We start from the raw sequence: 20,512 nt of genomic DNA on the forward strand, positions 1-20,512 counted from the left end.
ACAGACGCAGGATACAGTGTCCGGTCATTTAACTTTTAAAGTTTGAATAATTGACAATGACAACCCCTCCATTTTGTGCTCTGTAGCGCCCCAAGAATAATGAATAAAGAACCATTATTTGATATTTTGACCAACATGAAACGATCGTTAATCGTAATTTTACAATTTAAAAGGCAATGCTTACGATTGATGGAAATCTAGCGTCTGCTAACCGGCGCAATTATTCTTGTTAATGAATTCAACTCACAGATTTTAGTCTGGTGGACTCTCATGGTGATACTATCGGAGCTGGCATTCTTGGGTTACTAATCAGCAATGGAGGAACAGTTTGTGACGATTATTTCACTGATTACTCAGCTAATGCTATTTGTCGTAAAATGGGATACTTTGGTCAAATGAGTTGGACATTTGGTAATAAGTGGGGCATCCAGTCAAATTATGATATTACCCTGGACGACGTTTCATGCAGCAGCGGTGAATGGAGTTCGTGTACATTTTCACTATCGAACAATTGTGATCACAGTAAAGATGTGTTTTTACATTGTGATGGAACTGGTGAGTCAACATCATAAATTAAAGGAAACCTTGTATAATTGGGTTAAACTTAAAAGTAATTTGATACCATAATACTTCATCTTATACATGTGTTAAGTAGTTCAAGCTTTTCTTTACTTGATCATTGATCATGAATATGATGCGGTACAACATACAAACATTTCGTTTTGTTGTGAGTGCCTGGTGCAACCACCGACTTAGCTCCCGATAATGATAGTAATGATAGTAATCCCGATAATGATTAGTAATCCCGATAATGATTAGTAATCCGTTATATTGTTGAACAATTTATGATGCTGATATTAACAATTATGTTGAACATAATTGTCGAGGGATTGATTTTTTATACGAAATGGACCATAAATGTTATTAGGAGTTACATTACCTACTACAGATTTCACGACTACCATTTTATTTAATCTAACAACTTATGTAAACTTGTAAACAACCATTCCTTCACATGGATTTTATTCTTCAAAGTTTTAACTGCATATCACCACACAGGCGCAGGCTACGGTGTCCGGTCATTTAACTTTTAAAATTTAAGTAATTGACAATGGCAACCCCTCCATTTTGTGCTCTGTAGCGCCCCAAGAATGATGAATAAAGAACCATTATTCGATATTTTGACCAACATGAAACGATCGTTAATTGTAATTTTAAATTTTAAAACGCAATGCATACGGTTGATGGAAATCTAGCGTCCGCTAACCGGCGCAATTATTCTTGTTAATGAATTCAACTCACAGATTTTAGTCTGGTGGACTCTCATGGTGATACTATCGGAGCTGGCATTCTTGGGTTACTAATCAGCAATGGAGGAACAGTTTGTGACGATTATTTCACTGATTACTCAGCTAATGCTATTTGTCGTAAAATGGGATACTTTGGTCAAATGAGTTGGACATTTGGTAATAAGTGGGGCATCCAGTCAAATTATGATATTACCCTGGACGACGTTTCATGCAGCAGCGGTGAATGGAGTTCCTGTACATTTTCATTATCGAACAATTGTGGTCACAGTAAAGATGTGTTTTTACAGTGTGATGGAGGTGAGTCAACATCATAAATTAAAGGACACCCTGTATATAATTGGGTTAAAAGTAATTTGATACCATAAAATATTGTTCAGTAATGAGTAAACAAGTGGAAGCACCTTTCGTTTCTAACCCTAATATAACCCTTAATTGTACCAAACTGATAACCTTGAAACGTTACTTCATCTTATACATGTGTTAAAGTTCAAGCTTTTCTTTACTTGATCAATTGAACTGAATTTCAAGTGTCATGCATGTTTCCCGTATTTGATGCATAATTTATCAATATTATTATCATGAAGATTGAAGTGAGCTGATTGGAGCTTATACTTAAATTTATAAATTTACTATAAATTTACTATAAATTTACTATAAATTTACTATAAATTTACTAAAAATTAACTATATATTTATTATAAAATTACTTTAAATTTACTTGTCATACGTTGTATGACCCGCCGCGCACGAGTGCGCGGCTCCCCTGTATCGTAGAAACTCTACAGGGTGAAACTTTACAGGGTGAAGCGACAGTGAGGGTCACCACGTGATACAAAAATTTACTATAAATTTACTATAAATTAACTATAAATTTACTATAAATTTACTATAAATTTACTATAAATAGTAAATGTGGAATGGAAATCTAGCGTCCGCCAAAACAAAACAAGTGGCGCAATTATTTTTGTTAATGAATTCAACTCACAGATTTTAGTCTGGTGGACTCTCATGGTGATACTATTGGAGCTGGCATTCTTGGGTTACTAATCAGCGATGGAGGAACAGTTTGTCACGATTATTTCACTGATTACTCAGCTGATGCTATTTGTCGTGAAATGGGATACTTTGGTCAAATGAGTTGGACATCTGGTAATAAGTGGGGCATCCAGTCAAATTATTATATTAGCCTGAACGACGTTTCATGCAGCAGCGGTGAATGGAGTTCGTGTACATTTTCATTATCGAACAATTGTGATCACAGTAAAGATGTGTTTTTAAAGTGTGATGGAACTGGTGAGTCAACATCATAAATTAAAGGAAACCTTGTATAATTGGGTTAAAAGTAATTTGATACCAAAAAATATTGTTCAGTAATGAGTAAACAAGTCGAAGCACCTTCCGTTTCTAACCCTAATATAACCCTTAATTATACCAAACTGATAACCATGAAACGTTACTTCATCTTATACATGTGTTAAGTAGTTCAAGCTTTTCTTTACTTTATCATTAATCATGATGCGGTACAACATACAAACATCTCGTTTTGTTGTGAGTGCTTGGTGCAACCACCGACTTGGCTCCCGATAATGATATTAGTAATCCGTTATATTGTTGAACAAATTATGATGCTGATATAATATGTTGAACATGATTGTCGAGTGATTGATTTGTCATACGAAATGGACCAAAAATGTTATTATGAGTTACATTACCTACTACGGATTGCACGACTACCATTTTATTTAATTTAATAACTTATATAAACTTGTAAACAAGCATTTCTTCACATGGCTTTTTTTCTTCAAAGTTTTAACTGCGTATCACCACACACGCGCATGCTACTGTGTCTGGTCATTAAACTTTTAAAATTTAAATAATTGACAATGGCAACCCCTCCATTTTGTGCTCTGTAGCGCCCCAAGAATGATGAATAAAGAACCATTATTTGATATTTTGACCAACGTGAAACGATCGTTAATTGTAATTTTACATTTTAAAGACAAATGCCTACGATTGATTGAAATCTAGCGTCCGCTAACCGGCGCAATTATTCTTGTTAATGAATTCAACTCACAGATTTTAGTCTGGTGGACTCTTATGGTGATACTATTGGAGCTGGCATTCTTGGGTTACTAATCAGCGATGGAGGAACAGTTTGTGACGATGATTTCAATCGTAACTCAGCTGATGCTATTTGTCGTAAAATGGGATACTTTGGTCAAATGAGATGGACATATGGTGATAAGTGGGGCATCCAGTCAAATTATGATATTACCCTGGACGATGTTTCATGCAGCAGCGGTGAATGGAGTTCGTGTACATTTTCATTATCGAACAATTGTGGTCACAATGAAGATGTGTTTTTACAGTGTGATGCAACTGGTGAGTCAACATCATAAATTAAAGGAAACCTTGTATAATTGGGTTAAAAGTAATTTGATACCAAAAAATATTGTTCAGTAATGAGTAAACAAGTCGAAGCACCTTCCGTTTCTAACCCTAATATAACCATGAAACGTTACTTCATCTTATAAATGTGTTAAGTAGTTCAAGCTTTTCTTTACTTGATCATTGATCATGATGCGCTACAACATACAAACATCTCGTTTTGTTGTGAGTGCTTGGTGCAACCACCGACTTAGCCCCGTTAATGATATTAGTAATCCGTTATATTGTTGAACAAATTATGATGCTGATATTATGTTGAACATGATTGTCGAGTGATTGATTTGTTATACGAAATGGACCATAAATGTTATTAGGAGTTACATTACCTACTACGGATTTCACGACTACCATTTTATTTAATCTAATAACTTATGTAAAGTTGTAAACAACCATTCCTTCACATGGCTTTTTTTCTTCAAAGTTTTAACTGCATATCATCACACAGGCGCAGGCTACGGTAGCCGGGCATTGCTAATTTAAATAATTAACAATGGCAACCCCTCCATTTTGTGCTCTATAGCACCCCAAGAATGATGAACCATTATTTGATATTTTGACAAACATTTTTTATTGAAATCTTTCAAATCGATCAATTACATACAAATTTACACAATGAATGAACAACATTAAATATTCTCAAAAGTATAAGACTCCGATAAGATCAGATTTTTTAGGACAAAATGTATGTAATCAAAGGACCTGAGGGTCACCAAAACACAGATGTTGAGAGCTGCACAAGTATGGGCCCACGAAAATGGGCCCACGAAAATCTTGAATTTTAAATAGAATTTCAAATATAATCACACAAAAATATTAAAAGCAATCAAATCATATAATAAAGTGAAATCCATGATGTGATGATATGCACTAAAATGAGAAATGAGAAATACAGACAGCAGGGATTTAAGCTCTTATGAACATAATGTTAGCTTTTAGGTAAACTGCCTCACATCTCTGTCTCAAGGGAATAATCTATATCATAATCAAAGTCCTCCGGCAGAATTTTATCCCACATGTAGGAGGTCAATTTGCTTTTGAACTCAGAAATAGTCTCTATCTCACGTATAGCTAGAGGAATATGATTCCATTTGGAATGGGTCCTAAAGTAAAAGTTCTTAGCAAAAGCGTTAGAGCTTGCTCGTGGTAAGATTGAGCTTACAAAACATAAGGGGTCCATGTGGCTATTTCTTAAGAAGAAAATAAGGTCAAGAAAGTCGAAGCGGTCTTCTATGGGCATAATCTTAAGCTGTCTGCATTTTTGAATGTATGTGGATGGTGGATAACTCATATACTCCTCGTGAAGAATCCACTTAATAGCACGCTTTTGGAGGCCCTCCAGCTTGCTTATCTGGGATTTTGTGACCGGTCTCCATATAACTGAGCAATGCTCAAATTGACTTCTCATTAAAGTGAGATACAGTACTCTACGACGATTTTCATCTTGAACAAAATAGCAATTTCTCCTTGCCATGCCTAATTTTTGGTTGGCCTTTGAAAGGACTTTAGAGCACTGGTCTTGCCAGTCGAGATTCTTGGTCACAAAAACACCCAGATCCTTTTCATGATCGACATAGTCAAGTGCGATTCTTCCCATGGAGTATACAAAGTTAAAGAGTGGTAGGACACTAAGGAGGGAAACTGTTTCGGATATCCTTCCTGCGACGGTGAGGACCTTACATTTGTCGGGATGAAATCTCATTTTATTAGAAAGTGACCAGTCATGGAGATAATCAATGTCCTTCTGCAGTTGCAGGATATCAGACTCCGAAACAATCTTGCGCCAAATTTTAGTATCATCGGCATACAGTGACAGTTGTGTGCCTGGTGAAATCCCCACTGATTTATCATCAATGAACATAATGAACATCAATGGTCCCAAAATTGACCCTTGTGGTACACCAGACTGGGCGTTTCTCATAAAAGAAAGCTTACCACTTATTAAGACATGTTGTTGCCTGTCTCTTAGATAATCAGTGATGAATTTCAGTAGCCTCCCATCAATACCAAATTTGCTCTTTAGCTTAAATAATATAAGATCATGGTTAACCGAGTCAAAAGCTTTGGCAAAATCAAAGTAGACTACATAACATCTGTTCTCATATTTTCATTCAGTGAGAGAGCTAGGCTGTCACATAGACCTACAAGATTAGTTGCACATGATCTTTCAGCTCGAAAGCTCGTGTTGTTTATCGTTGATCATGCCGTTAGTAAGTGCAAGTAGCTCATCTTTTATTATGCGTTCAAGAACTTTAGTAATTAAGCATGTAAGGGATATTGGCCTATAATTTAAAACCTCATGTTTATCACCTTTTTTATATATGGGTACAACGTGTCCCAGTTTCCACTCCCTAGGTAATGTCCCAATGTTGTAACATGAATGAAATAATAGTGATAATGGGTATGCAAGCCCAACAGCACAGTTTTTCAAAAGTTTCCCATGAATACCATCAGGCCCATAAGCTTTGTTAGAGTTAATATTTGAAAGGATTTTGCGGACCCTTTGGTGGTCAAATGCAATATCAAAGCGCCAATCATTTGAATAATCAATATCTATGTCGTATAATGATGCTTCAGAGAACTGCTCGAAGAAAAAGCCATTAAATAAGTTGGCCTGGTCCTCTGGGCAGTTGCGGACAATGCCGTTGTAGCTTACAAACTCAGGAATTCTTTGACTAGCTGTTTTTGATTTTACATATGACCAGAATTTTTTTGTTACAAGAGCGCTATCATCTGATTCATTTAATGTTTCTCGCATTTTTTGAGCAACCACATTTTTGAAGTTTTTCCTGGCGAGGGAGAACGCTATTTGGGCTCTATCGCTTTTATGTCTATCTTTATGCAGTCTTATTTTCTTGCACCATGCATCATAGCACACTGAGTCAAACCATGGATCTTGTCCATCTGTCTTAACTGAGCATTTCTTGATGAATTTGTCAGTGATATTGAAAAGTTTTTCCTTAAATTTTTTCCACCCAATTTCAGGTTCTGTGCCATTAAGCAATGCATTCCAGTCTGTGTGCCGGAGTTCATGGTTTAGCCTCTCCCAGTTCACGTTTTTATAGTTATAGCACATACGTTTAACCGGCTTCTTCCTATTTACCTTAATGTTGATCTTAAAGTTGATTGTAAAATGATCAGACTTACAGAAGCTATCTCGCTCACCTACCATTAGGTCACTGATATTAGACTCAGAGTTTGTGAGCAAAAGGTCCATGAAACGATCATTAATTGTAATTTTACATTTTAAAGGCAATGCCTACGGTTGATGGAAATCTAGCGTCCGGTAACCGGCACAAATATTCTTGTTAATGAATTCAACTCACAGATTTTAGTCTGGTGGACTCTCATGGTGATACTATTGGAGCTAACATTCTTGGGTTACTAATCAGCGATGGAGGAACAGTTTGTGACGATTATTTCACTGGTTACTCAGCTGATGCCATTTGTCGTCAAATGGGATATTTTGGTCAAGTGAGTTGGACATCCGGTAATAAGTGGGGCATCCAGTCAAATTATGATATTACCCTGGACGACGTTTCATGCAGCAGCGGTGAATGGAGTTCGTGTACATTTTCACTATCGAACAATTGTGGTCACAGTAAAGATGTGTTTTTACAGTGTGATGGAGGTGAGTCAACATCATAAATTAAAGGACACCCTGTATAACTGGGTTAAAAGTAATTTGATACCATAAAATATTGTTCAGTAATGAGTAAACAAGTCGAAGCACCTTCCGTTTCTAGCCCTAACTAAGCAGTGCGCCATCGACAGTAAGACGCGCGCGCTGACCATTTAATGGTTTTTTAGCTCGTATTTCGGCCAGCACATTATTTCGGAAACAATCAAAAAGTTATAATACTTCCCATATAACAATTTTGTTGAAATTTGGTCAGCTTACGTAAACACTTATGTTCTACTGAACCTAATTTAGTTTGAGCAATTTTGATGGTCAGAATTTGAGTTATCAACGAATTTATACCTATTTTATCATTTTTAGACCTCTTAATCAAGACCAATCTCTCCAAACTAAATTAGGTTCGGTAGTTAAGTATGATTAAAAAGTTCTGACAAATTTTCAGCATGATTCATGTTCAGGAACCGAAGATATGACAGAATAATACGACAAAAATCAACGAATTTCGTCAAATTACGCGACTTTTACGCCTAATTTTGCTTGCTAAAGCCGCGCACCATCAAATATGGCACATAGGCGAAACTCACTGATCATTCCAAAAATTATTAATCAACTATATACAGCAAACACAAGATAATAGAAAATAAATCATAAAATCGAGTGGCCGAGTAGTCTCGACTCACCCATAGCTTCTCCATAAGCGTCTATCATGAGCTTTGTACACTAAATCGTTGAAATTACTTAAACTAAATCTTTTATTTACAATCACAATAATATTCTTTGTCATAAAGTCTTTTAATAATAAATCAAATAAATTCGAACGAGGTCTGCCCCTCCTTCCTTTGTAGTCAAAACATCCTAAACATGCAAATCTAAAAGATAAGAAAGCGGGAGTGTCATCACCGCTTCTGAGAACGTGCCCAAGCATCTTCCATCTTGCTTTCTTGATCCTTTCAGTAAGGGGTCTGACATTACATCTCTTATATAAATTCTCGTTACTGATAACCGTAGGCCAATAGGTGTTGATTATCTGTCTCAGATGCTTTCTTTGAAGAACGTCGACAGATGCCATTACGGTTTCAGGAGCAGCCCAGCTGCTACAGTTATACAACAACACTGAAGTGACAAGAGCTTCGTACAGCTTCAGCTTTCTACTCTCACTGATCTGAACAGAACTATTCAACCAGACTTTCTTGTAGGTGTAAAAGGCAACATTGGCTTTGTTGCGTCTGTTGACAATATCTCTTTCTGAACAGAGCTTTGATTCTAATAGCACTGACTCTCGCCACTCTTCATCTCCTCTAATTTTATTCCAAAAAGGTATTGCAAATTTAGTACTGTGAAAATTCTCACAGTCTCTAGAAAACAATGGTACAAAAATTTTGAAAATCCGAGCAAGTTTATTTTTATCGTGCACTCCCTACCCTAACATAACCTTTAATTGTACCAAACTGATAACCATGAAACGTTACTTCATCTTATAAATGTGTTAAGAAGTTCAAGCTTTTCTTTACTTGATCATTGATCATGATTGCGGTACAACATACAAAAATCTCGTTTTGTTGTGAATGCTTGGTGCAACCACCGACTTGGCCCCGATAATGATATTTGTAATCCGTTATATTGTTGAACAAATTATGATGCTGATATTATGTTAAACATGATTGTCGAGTGATTGATTTGTTAGGTATACGAAATGGACCATAAATGTTATTAGGAGTTACATTACCTACTACGGATTTCACGACTACCATTTTATTTAATCTAACAACTTATGTAAACTTGTAAACTAGCATTCCTTCACATAACTTTTTTTCTTCAAAGTTTTGACTGCATATCACCACACAGGCGCAGGCTACGGTATCCAGTCATTCAACTTTTCAAATTTGAATAATTGACAATGGCAACCCATCCATTTTGTGCTCTGTAGCGCCCCAAGAATGATGAATAAAGAACCATTATTTGATAGTTTGACCAACATGAAACGATCATTAATTGTAATTTTACATTTTAAAGGCAATGCCTACGGTTGATGGAAATCTAGCGTCCGGTAACCGGTGCAATTATACTTGTTAATGAATTCAACTCACAGATTTTAGTCTGGTGGACTCTCATGGTGATACTATTGGAGCTGGCATTCTTGGGTTACTAATCAGCAATGGAGGAACAGTTTGTCACGATTATTTCACTGATTACTCAGCTGATGCTATTTGTCGTGAAATGGGATACATGGGTCAAATGACTTGGACATCCGGTAATAAGTGGGGCATCCAGTCAAATTATGATATTACCCTGGACGACGTTTCATGCAGCAGCGGTGAATGGAGTTCGTGTACATTTTCATTATCGAACAATTGTGATCACAGTAAAGATGTGTTTTTACAGTGTTATCAAATTGGTGAGTCAACATCATAAATTAAAGGACACCCTGTATAATTTGGTTAAAAGTAATTACTAATTTGATACCATAAAATATTGTTCAGTAAACAAGTGGAAGCACCTTCCGTTTCTAACCCTAATATAACCCTTAATTGTACCAAACTGATAACCATGAAACGTCACTTCATTTTATACATGTGTTAAGTAGTTCAAGCTTTTCTTTACTTGATCATTGATCATGATGCGGTACAACATACAAACATCTCGTTTTGTTGTGAGTGCTTGGTGCAACTACCGACTTGGCTCCCGATAATGATATTAGTAATCCGTTATATTGTTGAACAAATTATGATGCTGATATTACGTTGAACATGATTGTCGAATAATTGATTTGTTATACGGCCCCACAAAAAACCTCACCGAACCTCCACGCGGTGTGGGGTGGGTGACTCGAACGGGAGGTGCATGGGTGTTTCTAACCTATGCAAAGGAAGGGACTAGGCATCTCAACAACAAAGGAAAGGCTATAATAGCCTTTACTAACCTTAGACCCGCAGCATAACCGCTTTTCCCACAGGCAAATAACACCTTCCGCAGGAAAATAACACGCTCACAGGCTCCCACATGACGTTTTAACCCCAGGATTTGGTTTTGGATCGGACACTCAAAACAACGATAGAGGAGCGGTCTACACGCTCACAGACTACAACGTCTCGTGCAGAAACCCCAGGATTTAACACGCTCACAGGCTACCACGTCTCGTGTACCCTAGGATTTGGTTATGGATCGGACACTCAAAACAACGATAGAGGAGCGGTCTACAGTGACAGAGTGACGTTACAGGAACATTGCAAACTCCTACGATTTTCACGTAGCAGGCCATGAACTCCCCTGGAAGTCCCTGTCTCTCCGTCGTTAACCCGGCGGGGTTGCAACAGGGGCGGTGGTAACAGAACTTCAAGACTCTCGGAGTCTGTTGTCGATATCTATGTTTAATATATTTATGGTATATAATTTGAAAGTCTCTATCTCCGGCAGCAGGAGTTGGAGAATGGGGACGCGTTGTGAAAGCCACCGTAAGGAAGGCTTACTGTCGACGCCGACCAATCAAAAGAAAATTTGTTATACGAAATAGACCATAAATGTTATTATCATATTATGAGTTACATTACCTACCTACTACGGATTTCACGACTACCATTTTATTTAATCTAACAACTTATGTAAAGTTGTAAACAACCATTCCTTAACATGGCTTTTTTTCTTCAAAGTTTTAACTGCATATCACCACACAGGCTACGGTGTCCGGTCATTTAACTTTTAAAATTTGAATAATTGACAATGGCAACCCATCCATTTTGTGCTCTGTAGCGCCCCAAGAATGATGAGTAAAGAACCATTATTTGATATTTTGACCAACATGAAACGATCGTTAATCGTAATTTTACATTTTAAAAGGCAATGCTTACGGTTGATGGAAATCGAGCGTCTGCTTACCAGCGCAATTATTTTTGTTAATGAATTCAACTCACAGATTTTAGTCTGGTGGACTCTCATGGTGATACTATTGGAGCTGGCATTCTTGGGTTACTAATCAGCGACGGAGGAACAGTTTGTGACGATTATTTCACTAAAGACTCAGCTGATGCAATTTGTCGTGAAATGGGATACTTTGGTCGAATGAGTTGGACATCCGGCAATAAATGGGGCATCCAGTCAAATTATGATATTACCCTGGACGACGTTTCATGCAGCAGCGGTGAATGGAGTTCGTGTACAATTTCATTATCGAACGATTGTGATCACGATGAAGATGTGTTTTTACAGTGTGATGGAATTGGTGAGTCAACATCATAAATTAAAGGACACCTTGTATAATTGGGTTAAAAGTAATTTGATACCATAAAATATTGTTCAGTAAACAAGTCGAAGAACCTTCTGTTTCTAACCCTAATATAACCCTTAATTGTACCAAACTGATAACCATGAAACGTTACTTCATCTTATACATCATTGTGTTAATAAGTAGTTCAAGCTTTTCTTAATTTCTTTACTTGATCATTGATCATGAATGCGCTACAACATACAAACATCTCGTTTTGGTCGTTGGTGCAACCACCGACTTGGCCCCGATAAATGATCCGTTATATTGTTGAACAAATTATGATACTGATATTATGTTGATAACTGATAACCATGAAACGTCACTTCAGATGTTGAATCAGTTAACATAGAAGTGAAGAAAGGCTCTCACGCAACGATTTCGTGTATCATCACTGGCATAACAGAAATAGCAACAGTGACCTGGCGAACAAGTACAGGACCAGTTCCAGCTGAAAAGTTCACCCCTGTTCAAGGAAGTCACTCTGCAGGGACACAAACATCAACTCTTGCCGTAGACGGAACTCTCGTAACCGAAGATACTGCCTACACTTGCAGAGTCACTTCCGGATCTTTACCTGATTCCAACTTCTCTGATACCTCTGTCAATCTAAACGTTTATGGTATGTTCTTTAACGCTAACAGTAATTTCTATCTCACCTCCAATCTCCATATTCTAATTCAATTCAGTTAACGGAATTGTTTTGATGATCCGTTGGTTGTAATTGTAGAATTTGTAGAATTTGTAAATTTACCAAAACTCACTTCAGACGTTGAATCAGTTTACACAGAAGTGAAGAAAGGCTCTTACGCAACGATTTCGTGTATCATCACTGGCATAACAGGAACAGCAGCAGTGACCTGGCGAACAAGTACAGGATCTGTTCCAGCTGAAAAGTTCACCCATGTCCAAGGAAGTTACTCTGCAGGGACACAGAAGTCAACTCTTGCCGTAGACGGAACTCTTGTCAACAAAGATACTGCCTACACTTGCAGAGTCACTTCCGGATCTTTACCTGATTCCATCTTCTCTGACACCACTGTCAATCTAAACGTTTATGGTATGTTCTTTAACGCTAACAGTAATTTCTATCTCACCTCCAATCTCCATATTCTAATTCAATTCAGATAACGGAATTGTTTTGATGATCCGTTGGTTGTAAATTGTAGAATTTGTAGAATTTGTAAATTTACCAAAACTCACTTCAGACGTTGAATCAGTTAACACAGAAGTGAAGAAAGGCTCTTATACAACTATTTCGTGTATCATCACTGGCATAACAGAAACAGCAGTAGTGACCTGGCGAACAAGTACAGGACCTGTTCCAGGCGATAAGCTCGTCCCTACCCAAGGAAGACACTCTGCAGGGACACAGACGTCAACTCTTGCCGTAGACGGAACTCTTGTCAACGAAGATACTGCCTACACTTGCAGAGTCACTTCCGGATCTTTACCTGATTCCAACTTCTCTGATACCACTGTCAATCTAAACGTTTATGGTATGTTCTTAAACGCTAATGCAGTAATTGTGCGATATATTTTTCGATTCATGAACGAATTTCTATCCTTTCTTCATGTTCCAATTCACATCAGATCAAGGAAATGATTTCATGATGCGTCAGTTATAAATTGTAGAATTTGTAAATTTACCAAAACTCATTTCAGACGTTGAATCAGTTAACACAGAAGTGAAGAAAGGCTCTTACGCAATGATTTCGTGTATCATCACTGGCATAACAGAAACATCAGCAGTTACCTGGCGAACAAGTACAGGACCTGTTCCAGGCGATAAGTTTACCCCTGTTCAAGGAAGTTACTCTGCAGGGACACAAACATCAACTCTTGCCGTAGACGGAACTCTTGTCAACGAAGATACTGCCTACACTTGCAGAGTCACTTCCGGATCTTTACCTGATTCCAACTTCTCTGATACCACTGTCAATCTAAACGTTTATGGTATGTTCTTTAGACGCTAACAGTAAGCTTACAATCTATTCATCGATTCATGAACTAATTTTTATCCTTCCTTCTTATTCCAATTCACATCAGATCAAGGAAATGATTTCATTATTTGTCGGTTATAAATTTTAGAATTTGTAAATTTACCAAAACTCATTTCAGACGTTGAATCAGTTAACACAGAAGTGAAGAAAGGCTCTTACGCAACGATTTCGTGTATCATCACTGGCATAACAGAAACAGCAGCAGTGACCTGGCGAACAAGTACAGGACCTGTTCCAGCTGAAAAGTTCACCCCTGTCCAAGGAAGTTACTCTGCAGGGACACAGACGTCAACTCTTGCCATACACGGAACTCTTGTCAACGAAGATACTGCCTACACTTGCAGAGTCACTTCCGGATCTTTACCTGATTCCAACTTCTCTGATACCACTGTCAATCTTAAAGTTTATGGTATGTTCTTTAACGCTAACAGTAATTTCTATCTCAACTCCAATCTCTATATTCTAATTCAATTCAGTTAACGGAATTGTTTTGATGATCCGTTGGTTTTAAATTGTAGAATTTGTAGAATTTGTAAATTTACCAAAACTCACTTCAGACGTTGAATCAGTTAACACAGAAGTGAAGAAAGGCTCTTACGCAACGATTTCGTGTATCATCAATGGCATAACAGAAACAGCAGCAGTGACCTGGCGAACAAGTACAGGACCTGTTCCAGCTGAAAAGTTCACCCCTGTCAAAGGAAGTTACTCTGCAGGGACACAGACGTCAACTCTTGCTGTAGACGGAACTCTTGTCAACGAAGATACTGCCTACACTTGCAGAGTCACTTCCGGATCTTTACCTGATTCCAACTTCTCTGATACCACTGTCAATCTAAACGTTTATGGTATGTTCTTTAACGCTAACAGTAATTTCTATCTCAACTCCAATCTCCATATTCTAATTCAATTCAGTTAACGGAATTGTTTTGATGATCCGTTGGTTTTAAATTGTAGAATTTGTAGAATTTGTAAATTTACCAAAACTCACTTCAGACGTTGAATCAGTTAACACAGAAGTGAAGATAGGCTTTTACGCAACGATTTCGTGTATCATCACTGGCATAACAGAAACAGCAACAGTTACCTGGCGAACAAGTACAGGACCTGTTCCAGGCGATAAGCTCGTCCCTACCCAAGGAAGTTACTCTGATGGGACACAGACATCAACTCTTAAAGTAGACGGGACTCTTGTCAACGAAGATACTGCCTACACTTGCAGAGTCACTTCCGGATCTTTACCTGATTCCAACTTCTCTGATACCATTGTCAATCTAAACGTTTATGGTATGTTCTTAAACGCTAATGCAGTAATTGTGCGATATATTTTTCGATTCATGAACGAATTTTTATCCTTTCTTCATACTCCAATTCACATCAGATCAAGGAAATGATTTCATGATCCGTCAGTTATAAATTGTAGAATTTGTAAATTTACCAAAACTCATTTCAGACGTTGAATCAGTTAACACAGAAGTGAAGAAAGGCTCTTACGCAATGATTTCGTGTATCATCACTGGCATAACAGAAACATCAGCAGTTACCTGGCGAACAAGTACAGGACCTGTTCAAGGCGATAAGTTTACCCCTGTTCAAGGAAGTTACTCTGCAGGGACACAAACATCAACTCTTGCTGTAGACGGAACTCTTGTCAACGAAGATACTGCCTACACTTGCAGAGTCACTTCCGGATCTTTACCTGATTCCAACTTTTCTGATACCACTGTCAATCTAAACGTTTATGGTATGTTCTTTAGACGCTAACAGTAAGCTTACAATCTATTAATCGATTCATGAACTAATTTTTATCCTTCCTTCTTATTCCAATTCACATCAGACCAAGGAAATGATTTCATTATTTGTCGGTTATAAATTTTAGAATTTGTAAATTTACCAAAACTCACTTCAGACGTTGAATCAGTTAACACAGAAGTGAAAAAAGGCTCTTACGCAACGATTTCGTGTATCATCACTGGCATAACAGGAACAGCAGCAGTGACCTGGCGAACAAGTACAGGACCTGTTCCAGGTGATAAGCTTGTCCCTACCCAAGGAAGTTACTCTGATGGGAGACAGACGTCAACTCTTGCCGTAGACGGGACTCTTGTCAACGAAGATACTGCCTACACTTGCAGAGTCACTTCCGGATCTTTACCTGATTCCAACTTCTCTGATACCACTGTCAATCTAAACGTTTATGGTATGTTCTTTAAACGCTAATGCAGTAATTGTGTGATATATTTTTCGATTCATGAACTAATTTCTATCCTTCCTCCATATTCCAATTCACATCAGATCAAGGAAATGATTTCATGATTTGTCGGTTATAAATTGAAGAATTTGTAAATTTACCAAAACTCATTTCAGACGTTGAATCAGTCAACACAGAAGTGAAGGAAGGCTCTTACGCAACGATTTCGTGTATCATCACTGGCATAACAGAAACAGCAGCAGTGACCTGGCGAACAAGTACAGGACCTGTTCCAGCTGAAAAGCTCACCCCTGTCAAAGGAAGTTACTCTGCAGGGACACAGACGTCAACTCTTGCTGTAGACGGAACTCTTGTCAACGAAGATACTGCCTACACTTGCAGAGTCACTTCAGGATCTTTACCTGATTCCAACTTCTCTGATACCACTGTCAATCTAAACGTTTATGGTATGTTCTTTAACGCTAACAGTAATTTCTATCTCACCTCCAATCTCCATATTCTAATTCAATTCAGTTAACGGAATTGTTTTGATGATCCGTTGGTTGTAAATTGTAGAATTTGTAGAATTTGTTAATTTACCAAAACTCACTTCAGACGTTGAATCAGTTAACACAGAAGTGAAGAAAGGCTCTTACGCAACGATTTCGTGTATCATCACTGGCATAACAGAAACAGCAGCAGTGACCTGGCGAACAAGTACAGGACCTGTTCCAGGCGATAAGCTCGTCCCTACCCAAGGAAGTTACTCTGATGGGAGACAGACATCAACTCTTGCCGTAGACGGGACTCTTGTCAACGAAGATACTGCCTACACTTGTAGAGTCACTTCCGGATCTTTACCTGATTCCAATTTCTCTGATACCACTGTCAATCTAAACGTTTATGGTATGTTCTTTAAACGCTAATGCAGTAATTGTGTGATATATTTTTCGATTCATGAACTAATTTCTATCGTTCCTCCATATTCCAATTCACATCAGATCAAGGAAATGATTTCATGATTTGTCGGTTATAAATTGTAGAATTTGTAAATTTACCAAAACTCATTTCAGACGTTGAATCAGTCAACACAGAAGTGAAGAAAGGCTCTTACGCAACGATTTCGTGTATCATCACTGGCATAACAGAAACAGCAGCTGTGACCTGGCGAACAAGTACAGGACCTGTTTCAGCTGAAAAGTTCACCACTGTCCAAGGAAGTTACTCTGCAGAGACACAGACGTCAACTCTTGCCGTAGACGGAACTCTTGTCAACGAAGATACTGCCTACACTTGCAGAGTCACTTCAGGATCTTTACCTGATTCCAACTTCTCTGATACCACTGTCAATCTAAACGTTTATGGTATGTTCTTTAACGCTAACAGTAATTTCTATCTCACCTCCAATCTCCATATTCTAATTCAATGCAGTTAACGGAATTGTTTTGATGATCCGTTGGTTGTAAATTGTAGAATTTGTAGAATTTGTAAATTTACCAAAACTCACTTCAGACGTTGAATTAGTCAACACAGAAGTGAAGAAAGGCTCTTACGCAACGATTTCGTGTATCATCACTGGCATAACAGAAACAGCAGCAGTGACCTGGCGAACAAATACAGGACCTGTTCCAGGCGATAAGCTCGTCCCTACCCAAGGAAGTTACTCTGATGGGAGACAGACATCAACTCTTGCCGTAGACGGGACTCTTGTCAACGAAGATACTGCCTACACTTGTAGAGTCACTTCCGGATCTTTACCTGATTCCAACTTCTCTGATACCACTGTCAATCTAAACGTTTATGGTATGTTCTTTAAACGCTAATGCAGTAATTGTGTGATATATTTTTCGATTCATGAACTAATTTCTATCCTTCCTCCATATTCCAATTCACATCAGATCAAGGAAATGATTTCATGATTTGTCGGTTATAAATTGTAGAATTTGTAAATTTACCAAAACTCATTTCAGACGTTGAATCAGTCAACACAGAAGTGAAGAAAGGCTCTTACGCAACGATTTCGTGTATCATCACTGGCATAACAGAAACAGCAGCTGTGACCTGGCGAACAAGTACAGGACCTGTTTCAGCTGAAAAGTTCACCACTGTCCAAGGAAGTTACTCTGCAGAGACACAGACGTCAACTCTTGCCGTAGACGGAACTCTTGTCAACGAAGATACTGCCTACACTTGCAGAGTCACTTCAGGATCTTTACCTGATTCCAACTTCTCTGATACCACTGTCAATCTAAACGTTTATGGTATGTTCTTTAACGCTAACAGTAATTTCTATCTCACCTCCAATCTCCATATTCTAATTCAGTTCAGTTAACGGAATTGTTTTGATGATCCGTTGGTTGTAAATTGTAGAATTTGTAGAATTTTTAAAGTTACCAAAACTCACTTCAGACGTTGAATCAGTTAACACAGAAGTGAAGAAAGGCTCTTACGCAACGATTTCGTGTATCATCACTGGTATAACAGAAACAGCAGCAGTGACCTGGCGAACAAGTACAGGACCAGTTCCAGCTGAAAAGTTCACCCCTGTTCAAGGAAGTCACTCTTCAGGGACACAAACATCAACTCTTGCTGTAGACGGAACTCTTGTAAATGAAGATACTGCCTACACTTGCAGAGTAACTTCCGGATCTTTACCTGATTCCAACTTCTCTGATACCACTGTTAATCTAAACGTTTATGGTATGTTCTTTAGACGCTAACAGTAAGCTTACAATCTATTTATCGATTCATGAACTAATTTTTATCCTTCCTGCATATTTCAATTCACATCAGATCAAGGAAATGATTCATGATTTGTCGGTTATAAATTGTAGAATTTGTAAATTTACCAAAACTCACTTCAGACGTTGAATCAGTTATCACAGAAGTGAAGAAAGGTTCTTACGCAATGATTTCGTGTATCATCACTGGCATAACAGAAACAGCAGCAGTTACCTGGCGAACTAGTACAGGACCTGTTTCAGCTGAAAAGTTCACCCCTGTTCAAGAAAGGCACTCTGCAGGGACACAGACGTCAACTCTTGCTATAGACGGAACTCTTGTCAACGAAGATACTGCTTACACTTGCAGAGTCACTTCCGGATCTTTACCTGATTCCAACTTCTCTGATACCACTGTCAATCTAAACGTTTATGGTATGTTCTTTAACGCTAACAATAATTTCCAATCTCCATATTCTAATTCAATTCAGTTAACGGAATTGTTTTGATGATCCGTTGGTTGTAAATTGTAGAATTTATAGAATTTGTAAATTTACCAAAACTCACTTCAGACGTTGAATCAGTTAACACAGAAATGAAGAAAGGCTCTTACGCAACGATTTCGTGTATCATCACTGGCATAACAGGAACAGCAGCAGTGACCTGGCGAACAAGTACAGGACCTGTTCCAGGCGATAAGCTCGTACCTACCCAAGGAAGTTTCTCTGATGGGACACAGACATCAACTCTTGCCGTAGACGGGACTCTTGTCAACGAAGATACTGCCTACACTTGCAGAGTGACTTCCGGATCTTTACCTGATTCCAACTTCTCTGATACCACTGTCAATCTAAACGTTTATGGTATGTTCTTTAAACGCTAATGCAGTAATTGTGCGATATATTTTTCAATTCATGAACGAATTTTTATCCTTTCTTCATATTCCAATTCACATCAGATCAAGGAAATGATTTCATGATTTGTTGGTTATAAATTGTAGAATTTGTAAATTTACCAAAACTCACTTCAGACGTTGAATCAGTTATAACAGAAGTGAAGAAAGGCTCTTACGCAACGATTTCGTGTATCATCACTGGCATAACAGAAAGAGCAGCAGTGACCTGGCGAACAAGTACAGGACCTGTTCCAGGCGATAAGCTCGTCCCTACCCAAGGAAGTTACTCTGCAGGGACACAGACATCAACTCTTGCCGTAGACGGAACACTTGTCAACGAAGATACTGCCTATACTTGCAGAGTAACTTCCGGATCTTTACCTGATGCCAACTTCTCTGATACCACTGTTAATCTAAATGTTTATGGTATGTTCTTTAGACGCTAACAGTAACCTTACAATCTATTTATCGATTCATGAACTAATTTTTATCCTTCCTCCATATTCCAATTCACATCAGATCAAGGAAATGATTTTATGATTTGTCGCGGTTATAAATTGTAGAATTTGTAAATGCTCAAAAATCTATGCATCAATTTCAAAACAAAACTTTTCCAATAAGAAGTTGTTTTAAGAAAATTTATTGAATGGTCATCTACGTCTATTAAACAAAATATAACTTATATTAAATTAACTTGAAATTAAAAAAAATATCAATTTATGTCAATAATTGAATTTAATATTTAAATCGTGCGAGCGTTATAAATTGGATGATGATTAATCACTCTACACTCGACTGTCACGTGACTTTTTCAATCCGTTCTCTAGCTGGCCCTGAACGACTACTCGAAACCTTAACCCTCTAATCTGATTCCAACCGCAACCCAATCCCTTACAAAAGCATAATATGCTGAAACCCTAATCCAATAAGAAATTATATCAACTTCATTATACGTTCATATTACATGATCGAGACAGTTTTTCGCCAATATTTTGCCAGAAAAGCATATTTAACTCTATGTCATGGGGGTGATTCAGACACACGCGCTCT

At 37.9% G+C, this 20,512-nt stretch overlaps 2 protein-coding genes across 2 annotated transcripts in view; both read left to right on the forward strand.

Annotated features, from left to right (window-relative positions):
* LOC134823189 (polyunsaturated fatty acid 5-lipoxygenase-like) overlaps positions 1–20,512 on the forward strand; it is a 1,185,970-nt gene that overhangs the window by 1,133,970 nt on the left and 31,488 nt on the right. The window lies entirely within an intron of this gene.
* Positions 299–19,076, forward strand: LOC134823721 (basement membrane-specific heparan sulfate proteoglycan core protein-like). The gene is made up of 22 exons (XM_063835253.1): positions 299–555; positions 1,305–1,529; positions 2,298–2,459; positions 7,084–7,386; positions 9,485–9,794; positions 11,313–11,539; positions 11,985–12,275; positions 12,423–12,713; positions 12,862–13,152; positions 13,319–13,609; positions 13,775–14,065; positions 14,214–14,504; positions 14,653–14,943; positions 15,110–15,400; positions 15,566–15,856; positions 16,024–16,314; positions 16,463–16,753; positions 16,921–17,211; positions 17,360–17,650; positions 17,818–18,108; positions 18,257–18,547; positions 18,712–19,076. The coding sequence occupies exons 1-22, from the start codon at positions 378–380 to the stop codon at positions 19,074–19,076; spliced, it is 6,135 nt and encodes a 2,044-aa protein (XP_063691323.1). The 5' UTR covers positions 299–377.

The sequence above is a fragment of the Bolinopsis microptera genome, chromosome 11 (assembly GCF_026151205.1).
Source record: "Bolinopsis microptera isolate Bmic1 chromosome 11, MBARI_Bmic_1.0, whole genome shotgun sequence".
Classification (NCBI taxonomy): Eukaryota; Metazoa; Ctenophora; class Tentaculata; order Lobata; family Bolinopsidae; genus Bolinopsis; species Bolinopsis microptera.

Excerpts from the sequence above, each read along its gene's own strand:
- LOC134823721 (XM_063835253.1), top strand. The coding sequence starts at position 378 with ATGGGATACTTTGGTCAAATGAGTTGGACATTTGGTAATAAGTGGGGC. Across the intron at positions 7,387-9,484 it reads GTTTTTACAGTGTGATGGAG|ATTTTAGTCTGGTGGACTCT; the intron begins GTGAGTCAACAT and ends TTCAACTCACAG. Across the intron at positions 14,505-14,652 it reads TGTCAATCTAAACGTTTATG|ACGTTGAATCAGTTAACACA; the intron begins GTATGTTCTTTA and ends AACTCACTTCAG.